The sequence below is a fragment of the Trachurus japonicus genome, chromosome 12, assembly GCF_045865225.1.
Source record: "Trachurus japonicus isolate A0001 chromosome 12, Traja_1.0".
In the NCBI taxonomy this organism is placed as follows: Eukaryota; Metazoa; Chordata; class Actinopteri; order Carangiformes; family Carangidae; genus Trachurus; species Trachurus japonicus.
The window spans coordinates 8,551,684-8,576,037 of NC_140918.1; the positions used below are offsets into that span (position 1 = coordinate 8,551,684).

Genomic DNA, 24,354 nt, shown 5'->3' on the forward strand with positions numbered 1-24,354 from the left:
CTTCTGAGCATGTTTGTTTAAAAAAGAGCCAATAACCCCAGAAACTTGCTCCTTCTCCCGCTCCCTTCATCTCACTCACTCTCTCTCTCTCTCCTCCTCTCTTGACTAGGGTGACCTGGGAGCCCCCGGTCCAAACGGAGTTCATGGACTTATTGTGAGTAGTAGTTTGTGTGTTTTTAAGTGTGTAGTCTAGTCTGCGTGCTTTCCCCCAGTTTAAACATTGTGTTTTCCCAGACACTTATACCATAAATACATAGCTATAAAGAGTGTGTTTAAATGAAACGTTATATGCCTGCTTAATTGAAAAAAGACTCTCAATTAGCTCTCATCATAATTCACACACTGCCTGCTGTCGCTTTGATGGAAAACTAACCACTCTCCGCAGGTTTCTCACCGCCACGCTCATATTTAAAACAGCGAAAGTGGATGGGTTTTTGGAATCCAAGATGGAGGAGATAGTTATTTTTTGCCCGTAAAGCCTGAATTATGCAGTTTGTCCCTCTCATTTCCTCTGCAGACAAACAAGACCACTGTTGGATCAATCGCACAGCTCTTAACCAGGCATCCTGTTTGCCTCCTCAATCTGTCTCTTATTAACTATTTTTGAACAGGAACCACTCCCCCTCCCCCTTTGCCCACCTATCACCTTGCCCTCCACGCCTGCCTGCCCCCCCCCGACAGCCACATAATTGTGTCTGATTATAATGTCTCCCTGGTTTCTCTTGTCGTGTCCTGTCTTCACCCATCGCTGCTGCTCCTCCCCGTCTATTCTAGGCCACCGGTGGTGGTAGTAGGCCTGTAATTGGAGGACTGTCTGATTACAGCTCTGCTCGGCGCTCCGCGTCCCTCTGCATCCATCTGACCTGACAGTATAATGTACAGTACACACAGCAGCAGCAGCAGCACTGAGCTGCACTTCAAAGATATAAATATACAAGCGCCCTCTTCTGAGGACTGCAGACCTCAACTCTGTGTGAAGGCAGGCCAGTGTTGAAGAGGGGAAAGTGTTAACATGTTGACGACTTGCTCTGGCTCAGACTTCCACATCTTAGCGGAAAAAGGAAACGGGAGTATTTCTGTGAAACAGGAGCAATACCATTTCTTTTTATTTAATTATGTCTCTCTGACTTTCCTAATTTCTTTCCCCCTTGCTCATTGTGAAATATCTTTCCTCTGCCATATACACACACACACCATCTTTCCATGTGTGTGCTTGGTTGAAACGGTCGCACTACTAGCACTGGCCAGGAATTGACCCCAGATCCAACCTGTTGCAGGCATGAATAGCAATCCACAAATGTGAATTCAATCAACATTGGTACAATATATTGTGCACCTTCATGCATTTCTGCGTTTTGGACAAGTGCACAGGAAAAATTGACAGGGACAGTTAAGTATCAGTGGGCCCTCTAGAGGTCTGCAGAGGTCTTAGAGGACAAGGACTCCAATAGGCTCCTCAATAAAACTGTGTAAGATTTTCCCATCTGAAGACCTGAAGATCCTTTTCATCCACTTTTACTCCCAACACCATATTAAGTGGCCTGTTATGACGGTAATCCCGGGCCGTGTAAAGCCTGCTACGAAAACATCCTCTGTACACACGTGCAGATACTACAGAATTCAAAGAGAGAGACAAATATTTAATGCGCTGAGCCAAGGCCACCCTGTAGGTCTTCGTAAGCAGAAAATGCAAAAGCTGCAAAGAATGAAAATAAGATCAGTACCAGAGCAGCCTGCAATGTTTCTCTGTGGAGACGAACAGGGCTGAACATGAACTTTCACACGCATGAGTCTTTAATCGACACGCTTAATAAACTATAGAAATATCTCCTCTCCTCTTCATGACTACAGTCTTCTGCGCTGTTTTGGTGCTGCAGCGTTTTTTCACTATAGCACAATCTTGGCTTCCGACTGCATGAACTATTCCTTTTCTCCCAAAGTGGGGCCGTATATTATCATCTATTGTTTTGCAGCGTGGCAGCTGTATGGACGATCATGAAGCAAGACAATGACACTTCTTCTTTATAGTAATAGATTCCAGTGTGAGCAGAAATGTACTCAATGTGTTTGTGTGTGTGTTTTTGTTAACATAGTTTGTTTGTTGACAGTCAGTGCTGTGAGCCATGTGTTTATCAGCGCGTTATGCATATGATATCACTAAAAATGAATATTTTTCTTATTTGTCCCCTCTCCTTGGCTTCAGGGTGATATGGGACCTTTGGGAGAGATGGGCCTTCCAGGACCTAATGGACTGAAGGTAATCTCACATGCACACAGATGGAAGCGGTTTCCTTCACTCTCTCATCTCGCATTGTCTTGTTTGGACCGCCTTTAGTTGTTGTATGCATGATATAAAACATAGAGAATGGTGAAGAAGCAGTTGTGACAAGTTGGTGGCTAATGATATTCAGGAATATCTGCTGGGCACAAAAGAGAGGAGTTGTTTACTCACACATCTGTTGGTGCTTGTTCCAGGGGGTGCCCGGAAATCAAGGAGAACCAGGACTGAAAGGTGATAAGGTGATCTGAATATTCCTGTTATTGGCCTGGTTTTGAGCAGCATGTGATGGATATGTACTCATTTGCACCCCATTGTAATCTTCTCTGTTCTGCTTTTAGACATAGAGCAATAGAGCCTGCTTTCTTTAGATCCCACTTGAAGTTACATCAATACAAACATCTGATGGTTGTTAGTACATACTGTATCACGCTGTATCATAACGCATACGACATTGTCCATTGAATGATATGTCAAAGGCGATTGGTTGTATTAATATCTGTCCGTTCAGTGTGAAGCTGAAGCCAGCAGCCTCAGCCTTGGTTATCATCAAGACTAGAAACAAAGAGGAAACAGCCAACCTGGCTACACTATCTGTTTCTAGTCCTAATGCTAAACTAAGCTGATGGCTCCAGCTACAGTACATAGTGACTGTTTACATATGACAGTATTGATCTCTTCATCTAATTCTTAGCAAGAAAGTAGTGTATTAACAGTGTATTTCTCTTTATGTAGGCATATGCCATAAAACAAAACAAAAAAAACTTTAAGTTTGAGGCACTTTGTGCAGTGTTGCTATAAATAAGAAGAAAAGATCACAGTTTTTGTGTATCTGAGATCCCCATGCTTCCCGACTTACAACGTTAACAAAGCAGCGAGTCGAGAGCTGTGGGAACAGCTTGAACGGTTCTGCAACAGTATGTGAAGACACTTGCAGATTTAAGCCTCATCATTTGTTGAAGTTTGTTGATGTTTCTCCTGATAAAATTAGAATAACACATGAAACAATAATGGAGACTGAAGGAGATGAGAGCATAAATGACCTTCTTCAGATGCGCAAATGACAGGAAGGGTCTGACACCTCAACACTTTATTTCCTTGAGCTTCTAATGTACGAACAAAAAGGAGAAAAGATTTCAACAAAATGAAATTATAGCCTACATTTTCCCATTATAACTAACCTGTTGAACTCTGGCTTATTAAGACAGCCTGACACTGCAGGAAGATGTTGGCTCATGCAGTGAGCTAGATTCATTGTGTTAATGTTGATAATGTACACACCGGTAATTAGTGTTGTCTGTTGAAAAAGCTGAATGTGATTGACCAAGTGGAAAATTACCATTCCCCCTAATGTTGTTCATTCCTCTTTCTTCCATCCATCTTCCTGCTTCTGTTCGTCTGCTCCGATCTCCGTCAGGGTGACGTTGGGATTCCTGGAGAGCAAGGGGAGATGGGGTACAAAGGAGACAAGGTAGATTCCCCGCTGCAACACATTTGTACACATTATAAAAGCTTGCATATCTGCCCCCACCTCCCCTACATCAGCCCCCGCCCTGCACGCTGTGTCTCCAGCACAGACACGCAGCCTTTTGTTGCAGAACTGTGTCTTTGCAAAATTACTTAGCCAGATGTGTGCTGTCCAGCTTATGGAAATTCTTATGTAAACCCTCCTCATTTGTCTGAGTGTAAGCAAAATCTAATCCTTTTAGCATCATAGAACAGAGTGGCCCCAAGAGATAACAGAAATACTGAGCAGAGTCATGCATGTCTAATGTCTGCCTCTCTAGAAAAGAAATCAGAGTTCTGTTTTTTGCCTCTGAAAACTTTTCTGAGAGTCCGTCTCGGTTTTTTAATGTGTTGTGTTTGTATTGGACAGGGCATTCAGGGGGCTCCAGGGTTACCAGGCATTCGTGGGAAACCAGGACTTCAGGTTAGTTCTGGCTTCAATGACCACGAATCCATCAAAATGTTGAAATGTGGACTAATTTGCCTTTCATCGACTGGAATAGGTTGACATGGAAATGTGTGCGTTTGCATTTTTTTTTTTTTTTTTTAAAGGTTAGATCAGGTGATTGACAACAACAACCACATATTTGAGCTTTTGATATAAGACTGCGGCCAGCAGGAAGTTAGCTTAGCTTAGCATTAAGACTGAGAACAGAGGAAACAGCTAGCCTGGCTCTGGCCAAAGGTAACATTTAGCATGTTTGTTTAATTCGCAGTCATTTCCTAAAGCTTTGTTATTACCCCAGGAGGTTGCATATTAGAGACTCCAGGAAATAACTACTCCTAGCAAGGCTAAGCTAGGATAACTGGCTACTGGCTATAGTCTTATATTGGTTGGACAGAATTATATGTGCATGGATTGGTAAAGCAAATCAGTCAATTTCCTAAATTATCTGTTAACTGTTCCCTTAAAATATTCCTCATGTTGTTATTTGTATTTGCTCCAGGGCAAGCTGGGAGAGAGAGGCCCTGATGGTGCACCTGGACCTCCAGGCCCTGAGGTTTGTACTCACAGTGTTTACCACAATGAATACGTGCAAACCACGTTTTAAAGGGACAATAGTAATCTTTCATTTTCGGATCATGACAGGGTTTCCCTGGTGACATGGGACCACCGGGAGACAACGGCCTTGAAGGACCAAAGGTGAGAGAATCTATCATCTTGTCTTGCCCATCACTTAGCGAATGTTTCAACACCTAAAAACAGAATAAGATTTTACAGCCCGGCCAGCAGCTCTGTGCAGGGTCTTTGCAGGCCAACCTCTGTTAACTAGTACAAAAATAGCTAAAGTTGATGCGAATGTCATTAGTGTTGCAGGTGTTTGGTCATAAACCAAAGTAGCCATTTGGCGCGATGTGAAATGTCAGATAATCACCAAAGCTATTAAGATTCATGCTCCTGGAAACATGAAAAAGACTGTACAACGTAATCCCTCCAATAGATGTTCAGCTATTGCAGTCTGGGCCAAAGTGGTGAACCAACTGGAACAATAATCAATAGAACAATATTGCTTTCAAATTCAAATTCAAATTTTATTTATTTATATGGCACCTTTTATGCTAAAAGCAGCAACACAAACACAAAGTGCCTCACAGAGGCTAAAAACAACAAAGAAAAGAAAGAGAACAAAACAAAAAAAAGAAGAAAGAAACAACCCCAACCCCAAACCCCCCCTCCACCCGCAAATACACAAGCCATGCCACTACTGTAGCTAAAAACATATGTGTAAATAACACTGCAGTTACCTTTACTCATTAGCATTCACATGACTGCTTGTTTCCCATCCAGGGAAAGCTAGGGGCCAGAGGTTTACCGGGGCCTCGAGGGTTGCCTGGCTTGGAGGTAAGACTATCGGACACTGCCCACATCAGAACGACCGTAAAGTGCCAAAAGGCATTAAAAGTTTTACGGCACAAGCCTTTTTCTCTTTGCTGAGGCCCGCTTTATGTCCCCAAACATAATTCATGCTAAGATCAATGTCTTGTGTTTCCAGGGAGACGAGGGCCCGATCGGACCACCGGGCCCAACAGGACTGGAGGTGAGTTATTAGACAAACACCTGGTGTTGCCTTGCTGGTGGGAGATAACAAGGATCGCTGTGAATTTTAACTTAGGCAGCACAGACCCGAGGGCCCTCTTAATTCCTGCTTGTTGGCCTCACACCAGGAGAACATATGAAAGAATATAACGCGCGTGTATGTGTGTGTGTGCGTGTGTGCGTGTAGTCACAGAGAAACATTCAAGTCCGTGCGTCTGGGTGGCCACATGAGTTTGCACGTTTGTTTAAAGCATATCCCATGCAAAACAATCAAACCATCCATCATGTGCATTGTTGTGGTTTCATTCATCCCTCTTATATCTGTGGTAAATGTTTCTTCAAAGAGACGGAGAGAAGCTGCAAAAACACAACAGCAGCGTGAAGCTAACTGCATGTGCACGCTTGACAGTAAAAACCTACTAATTCGGGGCCTTGTAGTTGTTAACACATGCGCGGTGTGAGCCGCCTCGTCTGCAGAGAAAGCCCATTAAGATGGGACGGCATTGGATGAGTAATGAGATCAATACATGGCTGTGGTCTAAATGTGTAACTTAAAGCCACAAGCACTTGTACAGTAGGTTGTATCATTTGATTTCTTCACTTGAAGAAGCACAAACAAACATTAGACAGTACATGTAATCAAGTATAGCAAGCAAGCAGTGGGGCTGTACATACTTTCCATCTCTGGCAAATGGAGAACATACAAAACAAAACAAAAAATAATAAGATATAATAAATATAAACAAAACAAAACAGCAAAAAAGCATAGATAAATAGATAATTAATATGGTAAAGTATCACTTAAACAAAGGAAAGACACCTAACCTAACTTTTGTTTTATCCAACTATAGTAACAAAATTAGTTTAAACATGGATGGACGACAAACATAATATTTAGGAAGGTATTTTTCTCTAAGATATGCGATACATGTATTCTTGCACTCAAACGTCATCACCGTCATCGCAAAGGTCACATAACCTCTGACTTCTATCAAGTCCTTTATACTTTCCAATAACTTTTGGTTACTCTGAAGTGGCAAATGGCCTGTCTAATACTTTTGGTTTGGACACAATAAATACTTTTCTAGTTTGAACTCTTGTTTCTCATCCATCCCAACATTTGTTGTACCGCAGTGAGAGTTAAACTGAAATGTATTTGTAGTAAAGAGTTGAACACTGCTATAGGAGTTATATAGTTCTATTGGAGGGAAGTTGTAGATGTGTATATTTGGAGTATTGTAGATGTTGTTATAGCCTATCTCTGGATGATTGACCTCTCATAACAAAGGGGCTGCATGCAATCCCTGCCCGTGGCCACCAGGGGGTGATAACCGCTGTCACCGTGTTTATAGGTGGTAAAGATTTGCAGCTGCAGTAAAACTGCAGAAGATATGAATGAGCTTCTGCAGAAATGGAAGATTTGTTGACTTTTATTTTGTCATATTCTTTATTGATGATTATTTGTTCTCTATAGCAGATGCTACCTGTCTCTCTTCACCAAGTTTGCCTTTCACTTCTTTCTTTTGCTCTTACTACTCCCAGACAGTCATCCTGAACTTTATTTCACCCACTCACTCTCCCACCCACTCATTCTCTGACCCCTCTCTCTCTCTCTCTCTCTCTCTCTCTCTCTCCTCCATCTGAGGGGAAGTGGTGTACGACTCCTGCAGGAGCTGTGATTGATCTCTGGCCAGGTGCCACAGGTCCGCCCACTCCTCCACCTCCTCGTCCACCATCCTCAGCCAGCTGTCTTTTAGCTGTTTTCACTGCTCCTCTCGGAATGACAACCTCTCTTTCCTTCACTCTCCCTCTCTCCCACCGTCTCCCACACACACACACACACACACACACACACACCTTCCTTCTCCACTGCTCCTCGTTGTTGTTGTTTCTCTCCTTCCTGCTTGCTTTGGTTAATGTGGTCAGTCAGTCACCGACATAAATCTGAATCAGGTGATAAGAAGTCACAAATCCTGGATAGCTCGTATTAATTCTCATGTTACTAGAAAAATCTGCTTTTACTGTGTGTTTCTGAGTGAAATACAGTGTCAGCCTGTACTGTGTGTATGTGTATGTGTATGTGTGTGTGTGTGTGTGTGTGTGTGTGTGTGTGTGTGTGTTACGCAAGCTGCCAAACTTTCTGGGGTAAAAACTGTGGAACTGTTGAGTCACTCACTCTTTAGGAGTTTGGCTTCGACATTTCTGACCTAGAGTTATTGCTGGTAAAAACACTCTTAGCCCCCCTCTTAACCCCGGGAATTACTGTCTGTGCAATAGGAACATTATAGTCGTGCACTTTTCGCAGCGCTGCCAAAATGTACTGTCAGTGTTACCTGTACACGGCCATTACATACTTTAGTGACATGTAGAGTAAGCTGCAGCAGCTGCGCACATCTCTTCTCAGCTCTTTCCTCAAACTGTCATTCCATAGGAAGCTGATCCTTCACAGTGACAGAGTTGAGAGTCGGGGTTTTGGATTTTAATGATGCATTGACTGGCAAGTGGATGTCTCTTATCCACTATTCATCATTCTGTGTTTATGTTCCTGTTTCAGGGCAGAATGGGCAGAAAAGGATTTCCTGGGAAGGTTGGGCCAGAGGGAGTGAAGGTGACTAAAGACAATATGCACACATGATTAATCCTTTTTCTTTCTTTTTCCCCCTTCAAAATATGAGAAAAAATGAATTAACTTTGTAAACAAATGACTAGTAATGTATTCCTTTCTGCAGGGGGAGACTGGTATCACAGGAAAAGTTGGAACCATGGGAGAAAGAGTAAGAAATTCTGACATTGCCGCTTCCTGTATGGGAATAATTGCACTTTTTCCAAACCGGCGTGTATGCAAATATCTACCCACTCCTCCATCCAACATTGAGCCTCTGTATTTCAGGGCTTGGTGGGTTTCATCGGACCTGTGGGAGAGGAAGGGCTGGCAGGAGAGAAGGTATTTCGTTGTTCCATTCTTGTAAAATCATTTTCGAAAAGGTTATTGGTCTTTGAAGACTCAATGCTATGTTTGTATTGTTAGGGGGATCGAGGGGAGATGGGCCTTCCCGGACCACCTGGAGAAAAGGGATCAACGGTAAGAATATAATAAGGACGACAGCACAGCACGCAGGGATTTCAGCTTGATAAAAAGAATACATTTGAGAGGGATAAAATATGAGATTCTGGGTGTGGCGATATTAAAAAAAAATCTTTAAAAATGGCCATCTTAAGCTAAACTGCGTGTCCTATTCCCATGGGAATTTACTGATGTGAGGTGTTATGTCAGTGCAGCAGAAATATGCCAAAAGTGAAAGGAAAGGGCACCAGAAAAGAGGGCGATTTACAACCATGTTTTCTAAGCAGTTGGTTTGGCAGGAAGCCTTTTAGCTGGGAAAAGTCATCATCACTGCTTTAAACAAAGGATGAAACTGTTTAAATGGATCACTTACAATGATTTACCTCCCGGACAGAAGTTAATGGCCACAGTAGGCGCTGACCCTTCATGCTACTGGGATTAAAGGTATGAGGGAAAGCAAGAAAGCAAGAAAAAGAAAGAGGATGTTCCACTTTCATCCATTCATATGGGCCCTGAGTTTCATAAGACACCTCCTGACACACTTACCCTGCTCTTTCAAACAGAGCTAGTGGCTCCGTTTGACGTCGTCAAGGCTTTATCTGATATGGCCTGTCTCATATATATATGACTGGCTGCAGTGGATAAGAATTTAGTCATCATTCTTGCTGATACAGAGAGAAGTTTCCTGCTGGCTGACGGCCGGCTTGGATGTCTCTGAGGACTTAACCACACACACATACAGTACACACTCGCTCACATACACACACACACACACACACACTTATAAGGAAGTTCTCTGTTGGCCTATTCTCTCAGCTGCAAAACAGAAACAGACCCTCTGGAAAAGACTGCATCATACAAACTAGAGTGGGGAGCTGACCAGCAGACATCTATAGCTGCTAACAGAGAGCTCATTCTGCAGGCATTTATGATCTAGTCTTGTGGATGGATGGATGCATGACATCAGAGTCAGAGCTGCCTACTGTGCTACTATAGCTTTGTATGTTGGTTGGTTGGATTTTATTACACTCAGCTGATCGTGAGCAATCTGTCTGAAAACACTCCCTGTGATATCGTTGGGATTTTTTTTTTTTAACAAATGGCCCATCCACAAAAACATGATGTCCAATAAAGCAGAACAAAAGCAGCCAACCCCCAGTATGATGTTTTCTGATATAAAATCATCTCCTCCAGTGCTGTCTGTTTTTCTCCTTTTCCCCCCATTGTCTCTTATTGCAACTTTAAATGTTCTTTCCGGTGCACAGAGCATTTCTGCAGATGTGTGTTTATACTTATGCTGATGGCTGGGTGTGCATGAAATCCATTTTATTACATCAAACTCATTCAAGAATTCAGAGTTTTCTCTGAAGTCACATGGAAACAAACTTCAAATCTTCTGTATTGTCATTCCTGTCTATTAGAGTTAGTCACTTGTATAATACCCTGCTTTGTGTCAGTTGTAATCTATGTCCCCTGTGTGTGTGTGTGTGTGTGTTTGTGTCTGTGTACATAAAACAGGGTCACCCAGGGACACCGGGGGAGACGGGGCCTGCAGGACCACCAGGAAGACCAGTAAGTAAAGCCACCATTCATTTTTTATTCTCACTCAGCCACATAGCTGCTGCTGATCCTGTATAATCGATGATGAGCGGTATGGTCTCTAACCACAGGGACTCCCCCTCCCTCGCCTTCCTCTAGGTTTTTGTTTAAGTAGCAGCTCCAGCTGGGAGAGGAAATTGATGGTATAATATTGTATCTACAAGGCTACAAAAGAAATTGAATTTTTTCCCAGCTGTGATCAGCGACTTTGAGTAACCTTCTGTTTACAAAACGTGTACAGTAATTATTATGGCGGCGGTGGTCAGCAGAGATGGACAGAGTACTCAACCCCAGTACTTGAGTAAGAGTACAAATACTACTGGTCAAAATTTACTCTGTTACAAGTAAAAGTAGCTCAGTCGACATGTAACTCAAGTAAGAGTAAAAAAGCACTTGCTTTTAAAGGCACTTAAGTATCCAAAAGTACATGATTTTAAATTTACTTTAAGTAAAAGTAAGAGTAAATTTCTTATTTTTCACATCAATGAATTGCTATAATTTTTTCTAAATTAATTTAAGGACCTTTTAACTCTTGTTTCTGAGAATTAACTCTTTGAAACCACCTGCACTGATGTGCTTGCTTATAGGGGTTAGGGTTTCCTTCTTTGACAAACACAGCTTGTGTTCAATAGTATTTTAGAAAAAAAAAAAAAGAGCAGACCTGAAAGTAACGAGTACTTTTCAGCCTTCCTAGAAATTAACTCGAGTAAAAGTAAAAGTATTTGTCTTGGAAATGTATTCAAGTAAGAGTAATAAGTACCAAAGAAATCTAATACTCAAGTAAAATACAAATCCTCTTTACTGTACTTAAGTCCAGTACTCAAGTAAATTTACTCCGTTACTGTCCACCACTGGCGGTCAGAGGAAGCAGTCAGCAGCAGCGTCTGCAGCGAAGCCGTTCTCTGAGCGTTATGAGAGCTGGCAGCCTCCCGCTGAACCTGCATTACCCTGCTGTCAGTCAAAAGCCCAACACCTATAACCAATTAGATGCTGCCCCTGCCACCCCCCATCCCCCTGCCCCTCTTCACCCCCCACTTCCCCTTGCTGTGTCCTTGCCATTGGTTGAAGGTGGGGGCCACTGAGCCACCAAAACAAACATAAATATGGGGCTCTGGGGTGCAGCAGGACAGGATTCCTGAGCAGACCCTTTAATTGGTGTGAGTGACAGATCTAACAACAAACCCCATAGTGTGCTCCTGAGGTCAGGCTGCCCCCCCAGGGTCAACAACCAGGGGGCTCTGTGCTCTGTCAGTGTAAACCTTTGTTTTACCTCTCCTCTTTTTCCTTTTCTCCCCCCCCCCTCTCTCTTATCCTCTTTATCCCCCCGTTTTCTTTTGTTCGTCAGGGCTCCCCTGGAGCGGCTGGGCCGGCCGGTACCAGAGGACCCAAAGGCTTGCGGGTGAGTTTGAAGTTTCACACCTGCTGTTTGTGCAGCTGAGGTGCTGATGAGTGGTTGTTCTGCTGCAGCGGGTTATAATGTATCATACTGTAGTTCCCAGTTCTGAAGAGCAGATCGTCATGAACTTGGCGAACGAGGAATAACAAAGGCTTGTGTCAGCTTTTTTTTTTTTTTCAAAATGTTCAATTATTCTGGTCTTGCAGATGTTTTCAAACTCATAAAACATCATTCACAAAAACCCGTTCTTAGACCTGTAACCTTGGATAGAAAGAGCTATGGAAATACATATTTTTTCCCTAAAAAAAAACAAAAAACATTGAAAAGACTATTAGAAAATGAAAAATGTCTAATTTTTATTCATATCACAGTTTGGAAAACCTGATTCAGATATTTCATTTCTGGAATCCTCCACTTTTCTTGTTTTTGTGTGTGTGTGTGTGTGTGTGTGTGTATGCTCCGAGGTGTGTTTATAGGAGCCATGTGCTACTTGCTGTTGTGGAGCCATTGGAAAAACTAGAGTGGGTGAACATAATGAAGTGATATGGAGCTGCCTCTGAACTGATGTCATGTGTGTTTAATGGACATGGGAGCTTGCATAACACGTTCTCGGGTTCTGAGTCAAAGAACGAGTTTCCTCCTTTTCAGAAGTCGCTGCTCATTATAACTACTGGAAAAGCTCCAGTGATGTAAAACAAACAACCTTTTTTTTTTTATAAATCTTTGTAAATGGAACAATAACTACAGTACTACTTATAGGAAAGACCCATCGTCCCATCCAACTATGTGACATTAGTTGGTGGAAAATGTGACCTGGCTTTTGTGGAGCAGCACTGGAGTTAAATTTAGTGAACTGGGGAAACAGGATTTTGTGGGAGGAATAACAAAGGCTTGTGTCAGCTTTCTTTTTTTTCAAAATGTTCAATTATTCTGGTTTTGCAGATGTTTTCAAACTCATAAAACATCATTCACAAAAAGCCGTTCTTAGACCTGAAACCTGGATAGAAAGAGCTATGGAAATACATATTTTTCCCCTAAAAAAAAAAAAAAAAAAAAACTTTGAAAAGACTATTAGAAAATGAGAAATGTCTCATTTTTATTCATATCACAGTTTGAAAAACCTAATTCAGATATTTCATTTCTGGAATCCTCCAGTGGAAAAATGTTTCACGTCAGCGTCGCTCCAAAAACCTGAAGCGATTGCTACTGTATGTTGATTTTTCAGCATGACATGACATGAAACTTTGAGTTGTCAATCACAGGTACAACTAATGACATTAATTATGGCTGCATTCCAGTCAGGTGGCTTACTGGCACCTTAAGTGATTGGAGTAATCAGGTGTCACTTACACCTAGTCTTCTCCTGTTAAATCACCTTGCTGTGGGAAAGAAGCCCAGAACGAGAGACAAAAGTCAGAAAATGAATAAACTGTCAATAAAGATGCTGATCATCACCCACGATTTGTCAAATTACACCTCCGTGTTCTCAATAAAAGTGTTTTTTTGTGAAAGATGAAAACAAAACAAGAACTACAACAGCTGGAATTTCATCTGGCGAAATTGCACCAAGAGAAATTTAAAACCAGATAAGTAATGACGTCCATAAAGTTCAGCCTCTGGAACAACACGCAGTGAATAAATTCTTGAATTCAGAGTTCAGAGAGGGATTAGAGTGGATTCAAATGAAATTCGGAGGTAGTGCCTAATGACAGTAATGAGTGATGACGTTGATGATGATGGCTGTAACTATGTCAATGATGCATGGTGCAGTAAAAGCAGTGTTGCTGGCAGCGTAAATGGCTCCGTCCTTGATCTGCTTTCTTGTGGAGCGCAAAACTCGGTTTTGCCGACATTTTTCAAAAGACTTTTCTTAAAAGACGTCTTTTATCACATTGGTGCAGCCAGCTGGAGTATTAAATAGCATCAAGCTCCTTTATCTGAGGCGTCCATGGGAGATGGTCCTTGCTGTGGTTGGCCTGGACGCACTCTCATGTCTCGGGCTGTGTTTTCAATTAATACTAATGTCAGCAGTTTCCACTGCCAGTAAATCTGTCTACTGCCTCGCCGTTTTTTGTCGGGTAGTCCGGGCGTAGAGAGTATGGCAGAAGACACAGCTGTGATTCTCCCATTGACATCAATGTCTGCAAAACACCTGATTCCCTTAACCCACACCACATTTGCCATTTTATTTTATTCAAGAGGTCCTGAAGTGTTTGTCACCAAAACAAAAGTCTAGGTTGAGAACATCTGTTCTGACCAAAGAAAGACAATGGGAGTATTTTTCTGAGTGCTCCGTTATTGATGATTGTGTCATTCATCAGTTTTTATCCTGACTCAGCAACACATTGAAATGAGATTGTGCACAGATTTTATCACCATATGTCGTTTTAGATGTTAGCTACTTGGCTGGAGGCGCAGAAATGTAACAACTGGCTTCTCTCATGGATGGAAACATGGCACCAGGCTGCTGCTCTTAACATGGAAATATTGTGAAATTAGGGCAGGAGATAAAACTGCATGTTGGCATCAGACTTCGCTAGAGAGCTACTACCACTGTTTCCCCCTGTGTGTTTTTCTGTGTCTGTGCTGAATTTGCATGTATAAAGAGTAGGACTCTAAGTCGTGGATTGAACTCGTGGACGTCTGCCATGAGGGATCTTCAGTCTGATTAATCATTGTTTGTAAATAATAATTCCTCATGATGACTGACCTGCAAATCCCCAGCTAATGTTTTCCATATTGAAGAGAAAATGAATCTCATCATTCCTCCCTCTCTGCAGTTGCTGGTTGTTATTGAGCTTCTTTAAATAGCTGTTTTTGATTGTTTTGATTCATGCTCCTGCTTTTCCCCCTCTCTGTCTTTGTTTTGAAAAAGGGGGGAGTCGGTGTGTCTCATGTTACAAATGAGTGCGACTTATTGTAATGAATTCACTTTGAAGCACGATACTTGAGCGTTTTTCCTTTCCGTCGGGGCTGATAGAGTGAAATATTTTCCCTATACACATCGGCTAATCAGGCTATGTAAACGCAACCAGTGGGTAGCAGGTACCCCAGACAGGAATGTTAATGAGCACTGCTCATCCAGCTCTACGTATAATAGGCTTATAGCACCTCAGCTAGCAGCGTTCTCCACGGGCCAAGCTCCCACTGCGCCCAGGCATCAGTCACGTTTACAACGAGGCTTCCTGTGTGGCTCTGTCATGTTTTATTTGCTTTTTCAAATCACTTTTTAACTACTTGTTATTTATAATCACTCTCAGTTAAAGACTGACTGAGGATTTTCTGTCAGTATCAGCGACCCAGCATCTTCCTCCACACACAGTATAGATGAGAAACGGACCGGTTGCGGGTGCAGGTGCACAGCAGATGGAGCGTATTGGTCCACTGCCTGGCTCCCATTTATTATCACTGCTCACTGGACTAGCAGGTCTTTAAGCACTTTAGATTGATTTTGTTTGACAGTTGCACCCATGTAATCTAAACAGTCAGACTGTTCTGACAGTGTGTGTGTTTTAAGTGTGAACAGTATGTATCTGTGCGCGCTCAGATTCCAGCATTAAGACAATGCAAGTCACAGTCCAGTAGCTTTCACTGCCGTGTGCGACGTATAGCTATTGCTGCTACAATGCCCCAGTATGCACACACACATACATACACACACACACACATGACACATATACATGACACACTTCCCTATTTACCCCTGAAAAGTGCAGTTTACAGCCACAGTAACCCTCACATCGCCGCTCTGACATGTGGGCACTGTTAGTGTCATACTATACAGGGATGTTTATTTACAGTATGTTGTGGATGTCTGGCTGTGTTACAGTGACCTCTGTTGGTGAAGTGACAACTGTCTTGTGTTTCAGGGAGCGATAGGGCCTGACGGTCCAACAGGAGAGAGGGGGTTAGAGGGCAAGAAGGTAAGAAATCTGACTTGATTTTGCACATTCATTGGAATTTCTCTTGTTGACATATAAAGCCAGAAATATTCATGAAGTCAAACTGTGCAGACACAAGAGTAATGACCATAATATGGCATGAAATAGCACAAAAATATTTCCCCCTCAATACATTAGAGATTCTTAAGTGGGAAAATGGATGTTGCGAACCAAAAACAGCACACTGCACATCTTCTCCACTGACTCAGGGGGCGGGAAATATAGGCTACAGTAAGCTGACGTGCTATTTCTCATCCTTCCTTTTCTCCACAGGGTCTTGATGGTCCTCCAGGAAAAATAGGTTTCCCTGGACCACAGGTAAAACACAGGGGTACTATTCTACTTTTCCACTCCTTCCTCTCTCATATTTTCGTGGTGCTTATGTTCCTCCGGAGAGAGGCGAAGCAGCATCAGCGTGATTTAAAAGGTCGACATGATACCAGCAATAGAGGAGGCCCAGAGTTAGAAACAACATATTACTCTGAGGGAGAGAACTGTCCATGGGAGGTTTCTGACAGATTTACATACACGAAAGCCGAGCTTTGATTTGATTTACTCAGTCTGCAATTAAACTTCACTCCTGAAAAGGGTTTGATCTTCACCATCACTGAACATGATCCTAATCTTTATTCATGGAGAGGTTTGTAAATCTAATGTGGTAGCAGTCAGTACATCAACATCAATTGAGGTTGAAAGACATGAAAGAGGTCGAATGAAATAAGACAAAAGAAAAGAGCGTAAATACAAAAGATAAAAGCTTTTACAGTGATCAAACAAGTGCACTTGCTATTGTCAATGAAAATCAAGGCCAAGGTGTCTGCACACTCACGTCATTGTGTCCTCTTTCTTGTGTGTTGTAGGATAATCAGATATTGAGCGCTATTATTACACAAATAACATGTTTGTATATATAAATACTGTCTGTTTAGAACTGATTTTATGTGAGATATTCTTTTTTTAGGCTCTTCTCTAATGCTGATGAACCCTTATCTAATTCATCCTTTTTTAATTCTCCTTCTTTTTCTTATGTCCCTGCAGGGGAAGATGGGAGAGGTTGGGGAAACTGGGCCTAAAGGTTTTCCTGTGAGTTCACTCATACATAAAGAGAATAAGATGCACTTGTGATCCCAAAAAACAACCCGAGCATTATATACTGTTTCCAGTAAACTTCATTCACTGCAAAAACTCAAAATCTTTCCAAGAATATTTGTCTTATTTCTTGTCAAAATGTCTAATTTCTAGTCAAAACTAATCTCTTTCCACTTAAAATAAGACTCATCACCTAAAAATTAACTTGTTTTTAGATGATTTTCACTTGTTTCAAACAAATTTTCACTTGAATTAAGTAGAAAATCTGCCAGTGAAGCAAGTTTTTTTGTGCTTGTAATAAGGAAGAAAAACTTGCCCCATTATCTGATTATTTTAAGTGAAAATATGCTTGAAATATCTACTTTTAATGTGATGAGTCTTATTTTAAGTATAATGAAATTTGATTTGACTGGAAATAAGACAAATATTCTTGGTAAGATTTTGAGTTTACATGCTGTATAATTGTCCACACATTGAGCATCATGTGTATCTGTCCTCAGTTCTGCATATCACGAAGAAAGTAAACAATCCATACTGTATTTCTACCTGTAGTTTTGTGAACATGATGATGTGTGGGCGTGAACTCACTGACCCCTCCTCTGTCTCCAGGGTATTCAAGGACCCTCAGGACCTCCAGGGGATAAGGGAATAGCAGGCGAGCCGGTATGATGATGACGATCCTCTCATCCTTTCATGTCCTTCACCTCCGGTTCACCCTCTCAGCACCTTTACACTTCCCCCTTTACATAGCTTACATATCCTCAATCTTGTTTTCCACTCCCCGTCTAATTCTGTTTTCTCACTTGAGGTTGAATATTTTGCAGTTTTCTCTCCCTCTCACTAGTTTTATTAGAATCTCTTTGGCAACATGCGGTATCCTGATTCTCTCTGCCGAGCCCCGTTAGCTCCAAAGTATCATCGCCAGGAAGTAGTTTATGAGACATATTTTAGTGCTTATTAAAAATATATTTGTCTGTATTAAATGTTTCCTCAGATGAAGCCAGACAATTGTCTCATCCTTCGCACATGTGCTCTGAAGTGGCAAGCACAGAGGGACTGATTTTTTTTTTATTTTTTTTTTTAAGAAACACCTTATTTATAGAAGGACAAAACTGCTGAACTTGTGGGGAAAATAGATGTGATTATTGACATAATGGATAAAACCTTTACTGTAAACGATTTGCCGTCCTTCTTGTGGTTTTTGTTTTATGAGCAGTGAGAGGCAGAGCAGAAATAACGGGACAGAAAATGTGTCTGTTTGCATGCAAGGAGAATTAGCTCACACATATTAGAACAAGAACCCATTCTCTTTTTGTTTTCTTTGTATTAAATGAATGACAAGCTGATATCCTCCTGTTTCCTATTGGATAAAATAAGGATCTGTATGGCCTAATATCTGCTGTAGTTCAGTCCGCACAGTGTTTATACTCAGAAAATTAAAGACAAATATTTGAAAATACTGAATTTTAAGTGGTGTACAGCCCAGTATATGTTAACATCTGCACAGATTGCGTGCTTTGTTGACAACTTAGCTTGCATGTAAACAGGCTACATTGTGGCTGCCAGTAAACAGAGATTTGATTAAAGTGGAGTTTCCCTGTATCAATCCACTTGTTGTTATTAAAAATGATAATTTTCCCTCTCATTCAGTCTCCATAGTTTCATAAGGTGCTTCACAGCTGCTTTCACTGATAGACAAGACAGTCGTGATCCCTATTGCTAACTTTCCTTGGGCTCATAATAACCAGCAGTATAAATTAAAGACCACACAGGTGACTCTTGTTATATTCGTACTGTTGTTTGGACTGGATACAAATCAACCGGGGAGCAACCGTCATTCACATGGGCTGAGATTAATAAGTAGTCATGGCAGCGTATCAATGTTTTTAGAGCATAATTGGTGACACGTTAGGTTCAACATCAAACAGATGGTTGTCTTGATGTATCTGTCGTTGGCTCATCCACAGTCAACATTAGCCGGAGAGCTCCTCCTAACGTGTTTAATGTAAGAAATGAGATCTGATGCTAGTTAATTAAGCGCTGGTTTGGTTCTTGTCCTTTTTTATAATCATTCAAATGTTTATGTTGTCATCTATAGGGACCACCTGGGCCACCGGGGACTGTGGGACTGCTGGGAGAAATAGGTCAAAAGGTGAGACTTTGTAAACACGCACAGTTCAGGAACATGTGTTCAGGAAAACGCACATATATTCCACATGGTATAGTCAGTGATGCTCCTCCAAGCGCATACATACACAAAGGGTATTGTGGAGACTAAATGATTAAATATGTGACATCTGTTGTTCACCCGACCTCGGAGAATAATGCTTTCTGATTGAAGTAATCTGCCCCAATTGAACTAATTAACCCACATTACAAAGGTGTCTTCTTTCTCGGCCTCCCTGTCTCGCCTCTCATCACAGCACGTAATGGAACTCACCCATGACAAGTTGTTCATATCCAATGCCAAAGAGTCATTAGCCCTTAAACTTTGTCCAAAATCATTCAACATTTTCCTTTTCTCCAATTTCTACTCATTAATAAGGGTCCTCCAGGCAAGGTGGGGGAACCAGGCCTGCCAGGCGAGCCCGGGGAGAAGGTGAGACTATACGTTGTTTCAGGTTTTATCTGAATTAATTGAGTTTTTTTAATTTAAAAGATGTAATTTTTACATGTGTTTTTGTGTTTTAGGGAGCCATTGGACCTGCTGGGAACATCGGAGAGCAAGGACTAATAGGACAGCGGGTGCGTATAATAGCATTAAACTATAAAATATTAAGCATTCTTAGCAGGTGGAGTTAATAGTTTCATTAACTTGTGCTAATTAAATATATATGCATGTTTGTCTGTGTGCAGGGAGAGCCAGGCCTGGAGGGAGAAGCTGGTCCAGCCGGTCCTGATGGAACCAAGGTGAAATGTCAAAACTACTACTCCAAAACACAACCAGCGTAACTTTAAGGAATAGATTATTGTTTCATGTGACGTGTATTCTCAGGGTGAAAAGGGCGACATGGGGCAGGAGGGGGACAAAGGAGAAAAAGGTGAAATTGGACTAAAGGGAAAGGAGGGCCCACTTGGAAGTCCTGGACTCACTGGCGTCAGAGTAAGTCACCTGTAAAGTTTCCACTAAAATTCACAGACACGCAAACGCACATAGTAGTTGAAAACAGACTTTTAGCGATCTAGCGCCGATCTCATCACAAGCTTCTTGTTTCTTTTGTGTTTTCTCTCTGTAGGGTCCAGAGGGGAAACCTGGCAAAATTGGGGAAAGAGGCAAACAAGGATCAAAGGTATTAACGTCAAATCATATCTGAAATATCTGATGACGTTTCAGCTGTTGTATAATCACAAATTATTCATACAAAGCAACATAGAAACACAGTTGCCTTCAGATATTCTTTTATTTTATCGATGTGTTTAGGGTGCTAAAGGTCATATTGGTCACCTTGGAGAGACTGGACTCGTGGGGAAGACAGGACCGCCAGGTTTTGTCGGGCCGAAGGGGTCCAGAGGAACCATCGGACACGTGGTAAAGTGGAACAGTAATGATATAGAAATTTATCAATCACTTTTGAAATTATAGACAGTTAAAAAAAATGTAATGTTTCTACAGTAAGCACACATGGAGTGACTCAAGCTTTGCTCTCTTTAGGGGGCTCCTGGTCGAATGGGTCAACAGGGAGAACCTGGTCTTGCAGGTTATGAGGTAAGATGATGTGTCATGAGTAAGTTTCCGGATGTGTGTGATGTGCATTAAACAGAAAATGACCTCATGATCGATGTTTGCATTTGGTTTAGTTATTTCACGTAACAATTTCTTGCAGGGCCATCAGGGACCACAGGGCCCCATGGGGTCTCCAGGACCAAAAGGTGAAAAGGTACATTTCGCTCGCTTTATGTGTTATACTGGTCTTTTATTATCTCTTTCTCTTTCTCACTCTTTGATAAGCCAGTCTGTTCCCAGAACATGGCAGTAAAGGCCGGGCCCTCTCTGCCGCTGAATGGTTTTGATCGGCCACAAATCAACTCAACATTGATGAGAAACAGCAAATATTTATGAAAAAGCATCACAAAGTGCACCTCTCTCTGTGTAACAGCTTGTACCCATCAACATTGTTTTTACTTGATTTAATACCTCAGTAGCTTCATCAAGGACAACATGCTACGATTATATTATGGCTATTATTTTACAAAAGTGCAGAGTCAACTGATTTCACACACATGGCATGGGGAGGTAGTGAGTTTTTGATATAACACATAATAATAATCCACCATCTAAAAGAAAGCACATGTGACGTTTTGGGAGACATTTCAAAAGCAAGAATTTGACACATCAGGGATGTGGGTCTCGTATAAAACAACTCAATTTTCCACTCTTCTGTTTTTGATTCGCAGGGCGAGCAGGGGGATGATGGGAAAGTAGAAGGTCCTCCTGGTCCTCCAGGTGACATAGTAAGTCACACCTGACTTACTTTACTCCCTCCTTCTACTGTTTGCCTGCTAGATGTTTGTAGAAATCAAATTATTTTCAGTTTACTCACATATTTCTTGTTTTATCAGGGTCCTCCGGGTGACAGAGGAGAGAGGGGGGAGTCCGGAGATCCAGGATACAAAGTACGCCACACTCCATTTAATTTTAAAGTGACTCACGGTATTTGGGTTTACGACGAAGTCCAGTCAACTTTCTGATGACTTTTCTCAGGGTCAAATCGGTGTGGACGGAGAGAGAGGCAGATCTGGAGCTCCTGGACAGCCTGTGAGTGTAAAAAAAAAAGTGACAAACAAGCGGCAGACATGATCAGACAGGTCGTCTTTTTATGCTTTCATTAACACGGCTGGTTATTTCAGGGACACCCTGGACCTCGTGGGCAACAAGGACACAAAGGGGCCAAAGGAGATCAAGTAAGGAAGTCAAAAGCAAAAAAAAACTACCGTACATTGTGTGTGTTTGCTGTCTGTCTTCCAGTTCTTTTCAGTTCAGCCTGTCATGCAGGGTTTGGATACAAATTGTCCAAGTTTGTCATAAACATAGGAGTTGAAGGCGAATATGTAATTCATCTCTGTAAAAGATGATCACTTGACTTTGTTATGAGGCTGCAACAACACTAGCTGCTCTCTGGCAAAGTGGTAAAGATCCAAGAGAAACCTCCATCCAGTGAAGAGGTCATTAATTAGTTGAATGTCATGTAATAATACAGAGCTACTGTGATGTCATTTGTTATTTATGGCTCGAGAAAACTACTGTAAATACCTCTATGGTCATTTTTCAGTATTTTCCCTCCCTTGGTGAATAGCATGCAAGTCAAGTTTGGAAAGCCAGGAATTTCAGCAGCTGCTTAAATGTTACTGTAGATTACTGGCATGATATGGGACAGTATTATTAAATTTTATTCATTTTCTGTCTCCACTAAGGGTCAGAAAGGCAAAAAGGGTCAGACAGGACAAAAAGGAACCAGAGGAACTGAGGTAAGTCCTCCAGACGTCCACACCTGCACCACTGTCTTACAGTATTTCAGTACAAAACACAGATGTTTTGCAAACTCTCAGCCTTTAGAAACGTTGACATTGATACTTGGAAATTATGCATAACAAGACTGGAAAATTGTTTGTGCAAATTTGCTTGAGTAAAAACAGATGAAATAGAAGAACATACAACTGTTGAGGTCTTTGTGTAGATTTCTTTTTAAGTCCTCTTTCTCCTCCTCAGGGCTTGGTTGGTCCTGCCGGTCCCAGAGGCGTGGTGGGTCGCGAGGGGCAGGAGGGCGTCCCCGGGGTGGATGGAGTCCCAGGGAAGGATGGCAGTAAAGGCATGCCGGTGAGACAGACTGATAGTTTGTTAACCTCATTTATCCCATTTGTAGTCCTGCTATCACAATCAGATTCCTAAATATCCATTATGCTACATGGTGAAAACAGAAAAACCCTCTAGACCACAGCTTAAAGAGTATCTGAAGTGAAAAGGAGTCATCCTCTGGAGAGCAGGAATGTATCAAGTGAATTTCATGTCGGATGTTAGGATTAGGGTTGTCACGATACCAGAATTTAGTCGATACCAATACCTGTGAATTTCTACGATTCTCGATACTAATTCGATACCACGATTAAAAATAAAAAAACAGTACCCATGTCATTTTAAATTCACTACTTTATTGAAAACTGTTTAACTGTGTTAAAAAGTATTTAACATAACTGTGATCAACATCTTTTTGCACAGAATTTAATAGGGCTGCCCCCAAATAGTCAACCAAGCAAAAAACATTTGGAGCCTTGTCTTGTCAAAATTAAGTCAAAATCAATATGACTGAACTGTATATGAAAGGCTATAGGACTTTTAATTTGAAGGGCCAGATACAGGAAGTCGAGAACAGGAATGTATTAAGTGAATTTCATGTCAGATGTCGGGATATCGTGAAGTGATGAAGCAATATTGTCATCCTGGTTTTCTCAATATATTTTTTTTAGGGAGAGCACGGTGATGATGGGGAGTTTGGTCTTCCTGGTAAAGCTGGCTCACGTGGTAAAACTGGCGTTCCAGGACTCCCAGGAGACCAGGGGGGCATCGGACCAAAGGTAAATACATTTTGCACATTTTTGGTCAATACAATAGAGATATAAAAGTAGAATAATGGTTGTGATATTAGATAAGCTGCCATTGAGTGATCCTCACTTCATCATTTGATCATTCCTTCATCCATCCATCCAGGGTGAGCAGGGTCTTCGAGGGCAGAACGGACCACCAGGGAAAAGAGGCTTTAGAGGTGGAATGGGGCTACCGGGGTCACAGGGAGACCAAGGACCGAAGGGACAACCTGTGAGCGGCCTTGCATATTTAACACTTAAATACACAAGAAAAGACGTTGTGACATTTTGAAGATGATGTGATTTTTAATTCTGGATTAAATTCTTGCACAGGGTGATACAGGGGCACCAGGTTTTCCAGGAATTCTGGGAGTTTTTGGACCGAGGGTAGGTTCAGCACAAAACAGCACTGCACAAAAAAAACAAAAAAAAACACTGTTAAAATATACAGTAATTCTCATGTGGGTCATGAAACACCTTCCTGTCTTTAAAAAGTAGAAGCTTTTTCACTGTGGCCTCACAAACATGTTGAAATAGGTTCTTCTCACTGTAAATCACACACAGCAACACAATGTGATGATAGGATTGAAGGCATGCATGGACAAACAGCTAAACATATAACATGTAGACATAGAAAAACACACAAAAACGATTTAGCTGTCAGTTTGAGGGCAACTAAACTTTAAATTAACCACTCAGAAACACTTATTTCATGTCTAAACTGTTTCCTCTACCGCCTCATACTTAGTTTTTAAAGCTTCCCAGGAATTGGATTAGGCTACTCTCTAAGTAGAGAATTTATTCTGATATGACTTCATTTGATAGTCAGACATAGTCTATAACTATTACATATCTCATTTTATA

The 24,354-nt window shown here is 41.6% G+C and overlaps 1 protein-coding gene across 1 annotated transcript in view; it reads left to right on the forward strand.

The window, feature by feature from the left end:
- The window catches only part of col27a1a (collagen, type XXVII, alpha 1a), a 75,432-nt gene that overhangs the window by 46,768 nt on the left and 4,310 nt on the right, over positions 1-24,354 (forward strand). Inside the window, exons 14-50 of the mRNA XM_085792981.1 lie at positions 110-154; positions 2,204-2,257; positions 2,476-2,520; positions 3,696-3,749; positions 4,155-4,208; positions 4,732-4,785; positions 4,875-4,928; positions 5,574-5,627; positions 5,779-5,823; positions 8,377-8,430; positions 8,552-8,596; positions 8,713-8,766; positions 8,851-8,904; positions 10,405-10,458; positions 11,831-11,884; positions 15,751-15,804; positions 16,096-16,140; positions 16,861-16,905; positions 17,521-17,574; positions 19,010-19,063; positions 19,457-19,510; positions 19,603-19,656; positions 19,768-19,821; positions 19,907-20,014; positions 20,148-20,201; positions 20,333-20,440; positions 20,564-20,617; positions 20,736-20,789; positions 21,307-21,363; positions 21,472-21,525; positions 21,614-21,667; positions 21,760-21,813; positions 22,324-22,377; positions 22,619-22,726; positions 23,374-23,481; positions 23,615-23,722; positions 23,824-23,877. Coding sequence (XP_085649107.1) covers positions 110-154; positions 2,204-2,257; positions 2,476-2,520; positions 3,696-3,749; positions 4,155-4,208; positions 4,732-4,785; positions 4,875-4,928; positions 5,574-5,627; positions 5,779-5,823; positions 8,377-8,430; positions 8,552-8,596; positions 8,713-8,766; positions 8,851-8,904; positions 10,405-10,458; positions 11,831-11,884; positions 15,751-15,804; positions 16,096-16,140; positions 16,861-16,905; positions 17,521-17,574; positions 19,010-19,063; positions 19,457-19,510; positions 19,603-19,656; positions 19,768-19,821; positions 19,907-20,014; positions 20,148-20,201; positions 20,333-20,440; positions 20,564-20,617; positions 20,736-20,789; positions 21,307-21,363; positions 21,472-21,525; positions 21,614-21,667; positions 21,760-21,813; positions 22,324-22,377; positions 22,619-22,726; positions 23,374-23,481; positions 23,615-23,722; positions 23,824-23,877 — 2,217 coding nt within the window. The remainder of the gene's footprint in view (positions 1-109; positions 155-2,203; positions 2,258-2,475; positions 2,521-3,695; positions 3,750-4,154; positions 4,209-4,731; positions 4,786-4,874; positions 4,929-5,573; positions 5,628-5,778; positions 5,824-8,376; positions 8,431-8,551; positions 8,597-8,712; positions 8,767-8,850; positions 8,905-10,404; positions 10,459-11,830; positions 11,885-15,750; positions 15,805-16,095; positions 16,141-16,860; positions 16,906-17,520; positions 17,575-19,009; positions 19,064-19,456; positions 19,511-19,602; positions 19,657-19,767; positions 19,822-19,906; positions 20,015-20,147; positions 20,202-20,332; positions 20,441-20,563; positions 20,618-20,735; positions 20,790-21,306; positions 21,364-21,471; positions 21,526-21,613; positions 21,668-21,759; positions 21,814-22,323; positions 22,378-22,618; positions 22,727-23,373; positions 23,482-23,614; positions 23,723-23,823; positions 23,878-24,354) is intronic.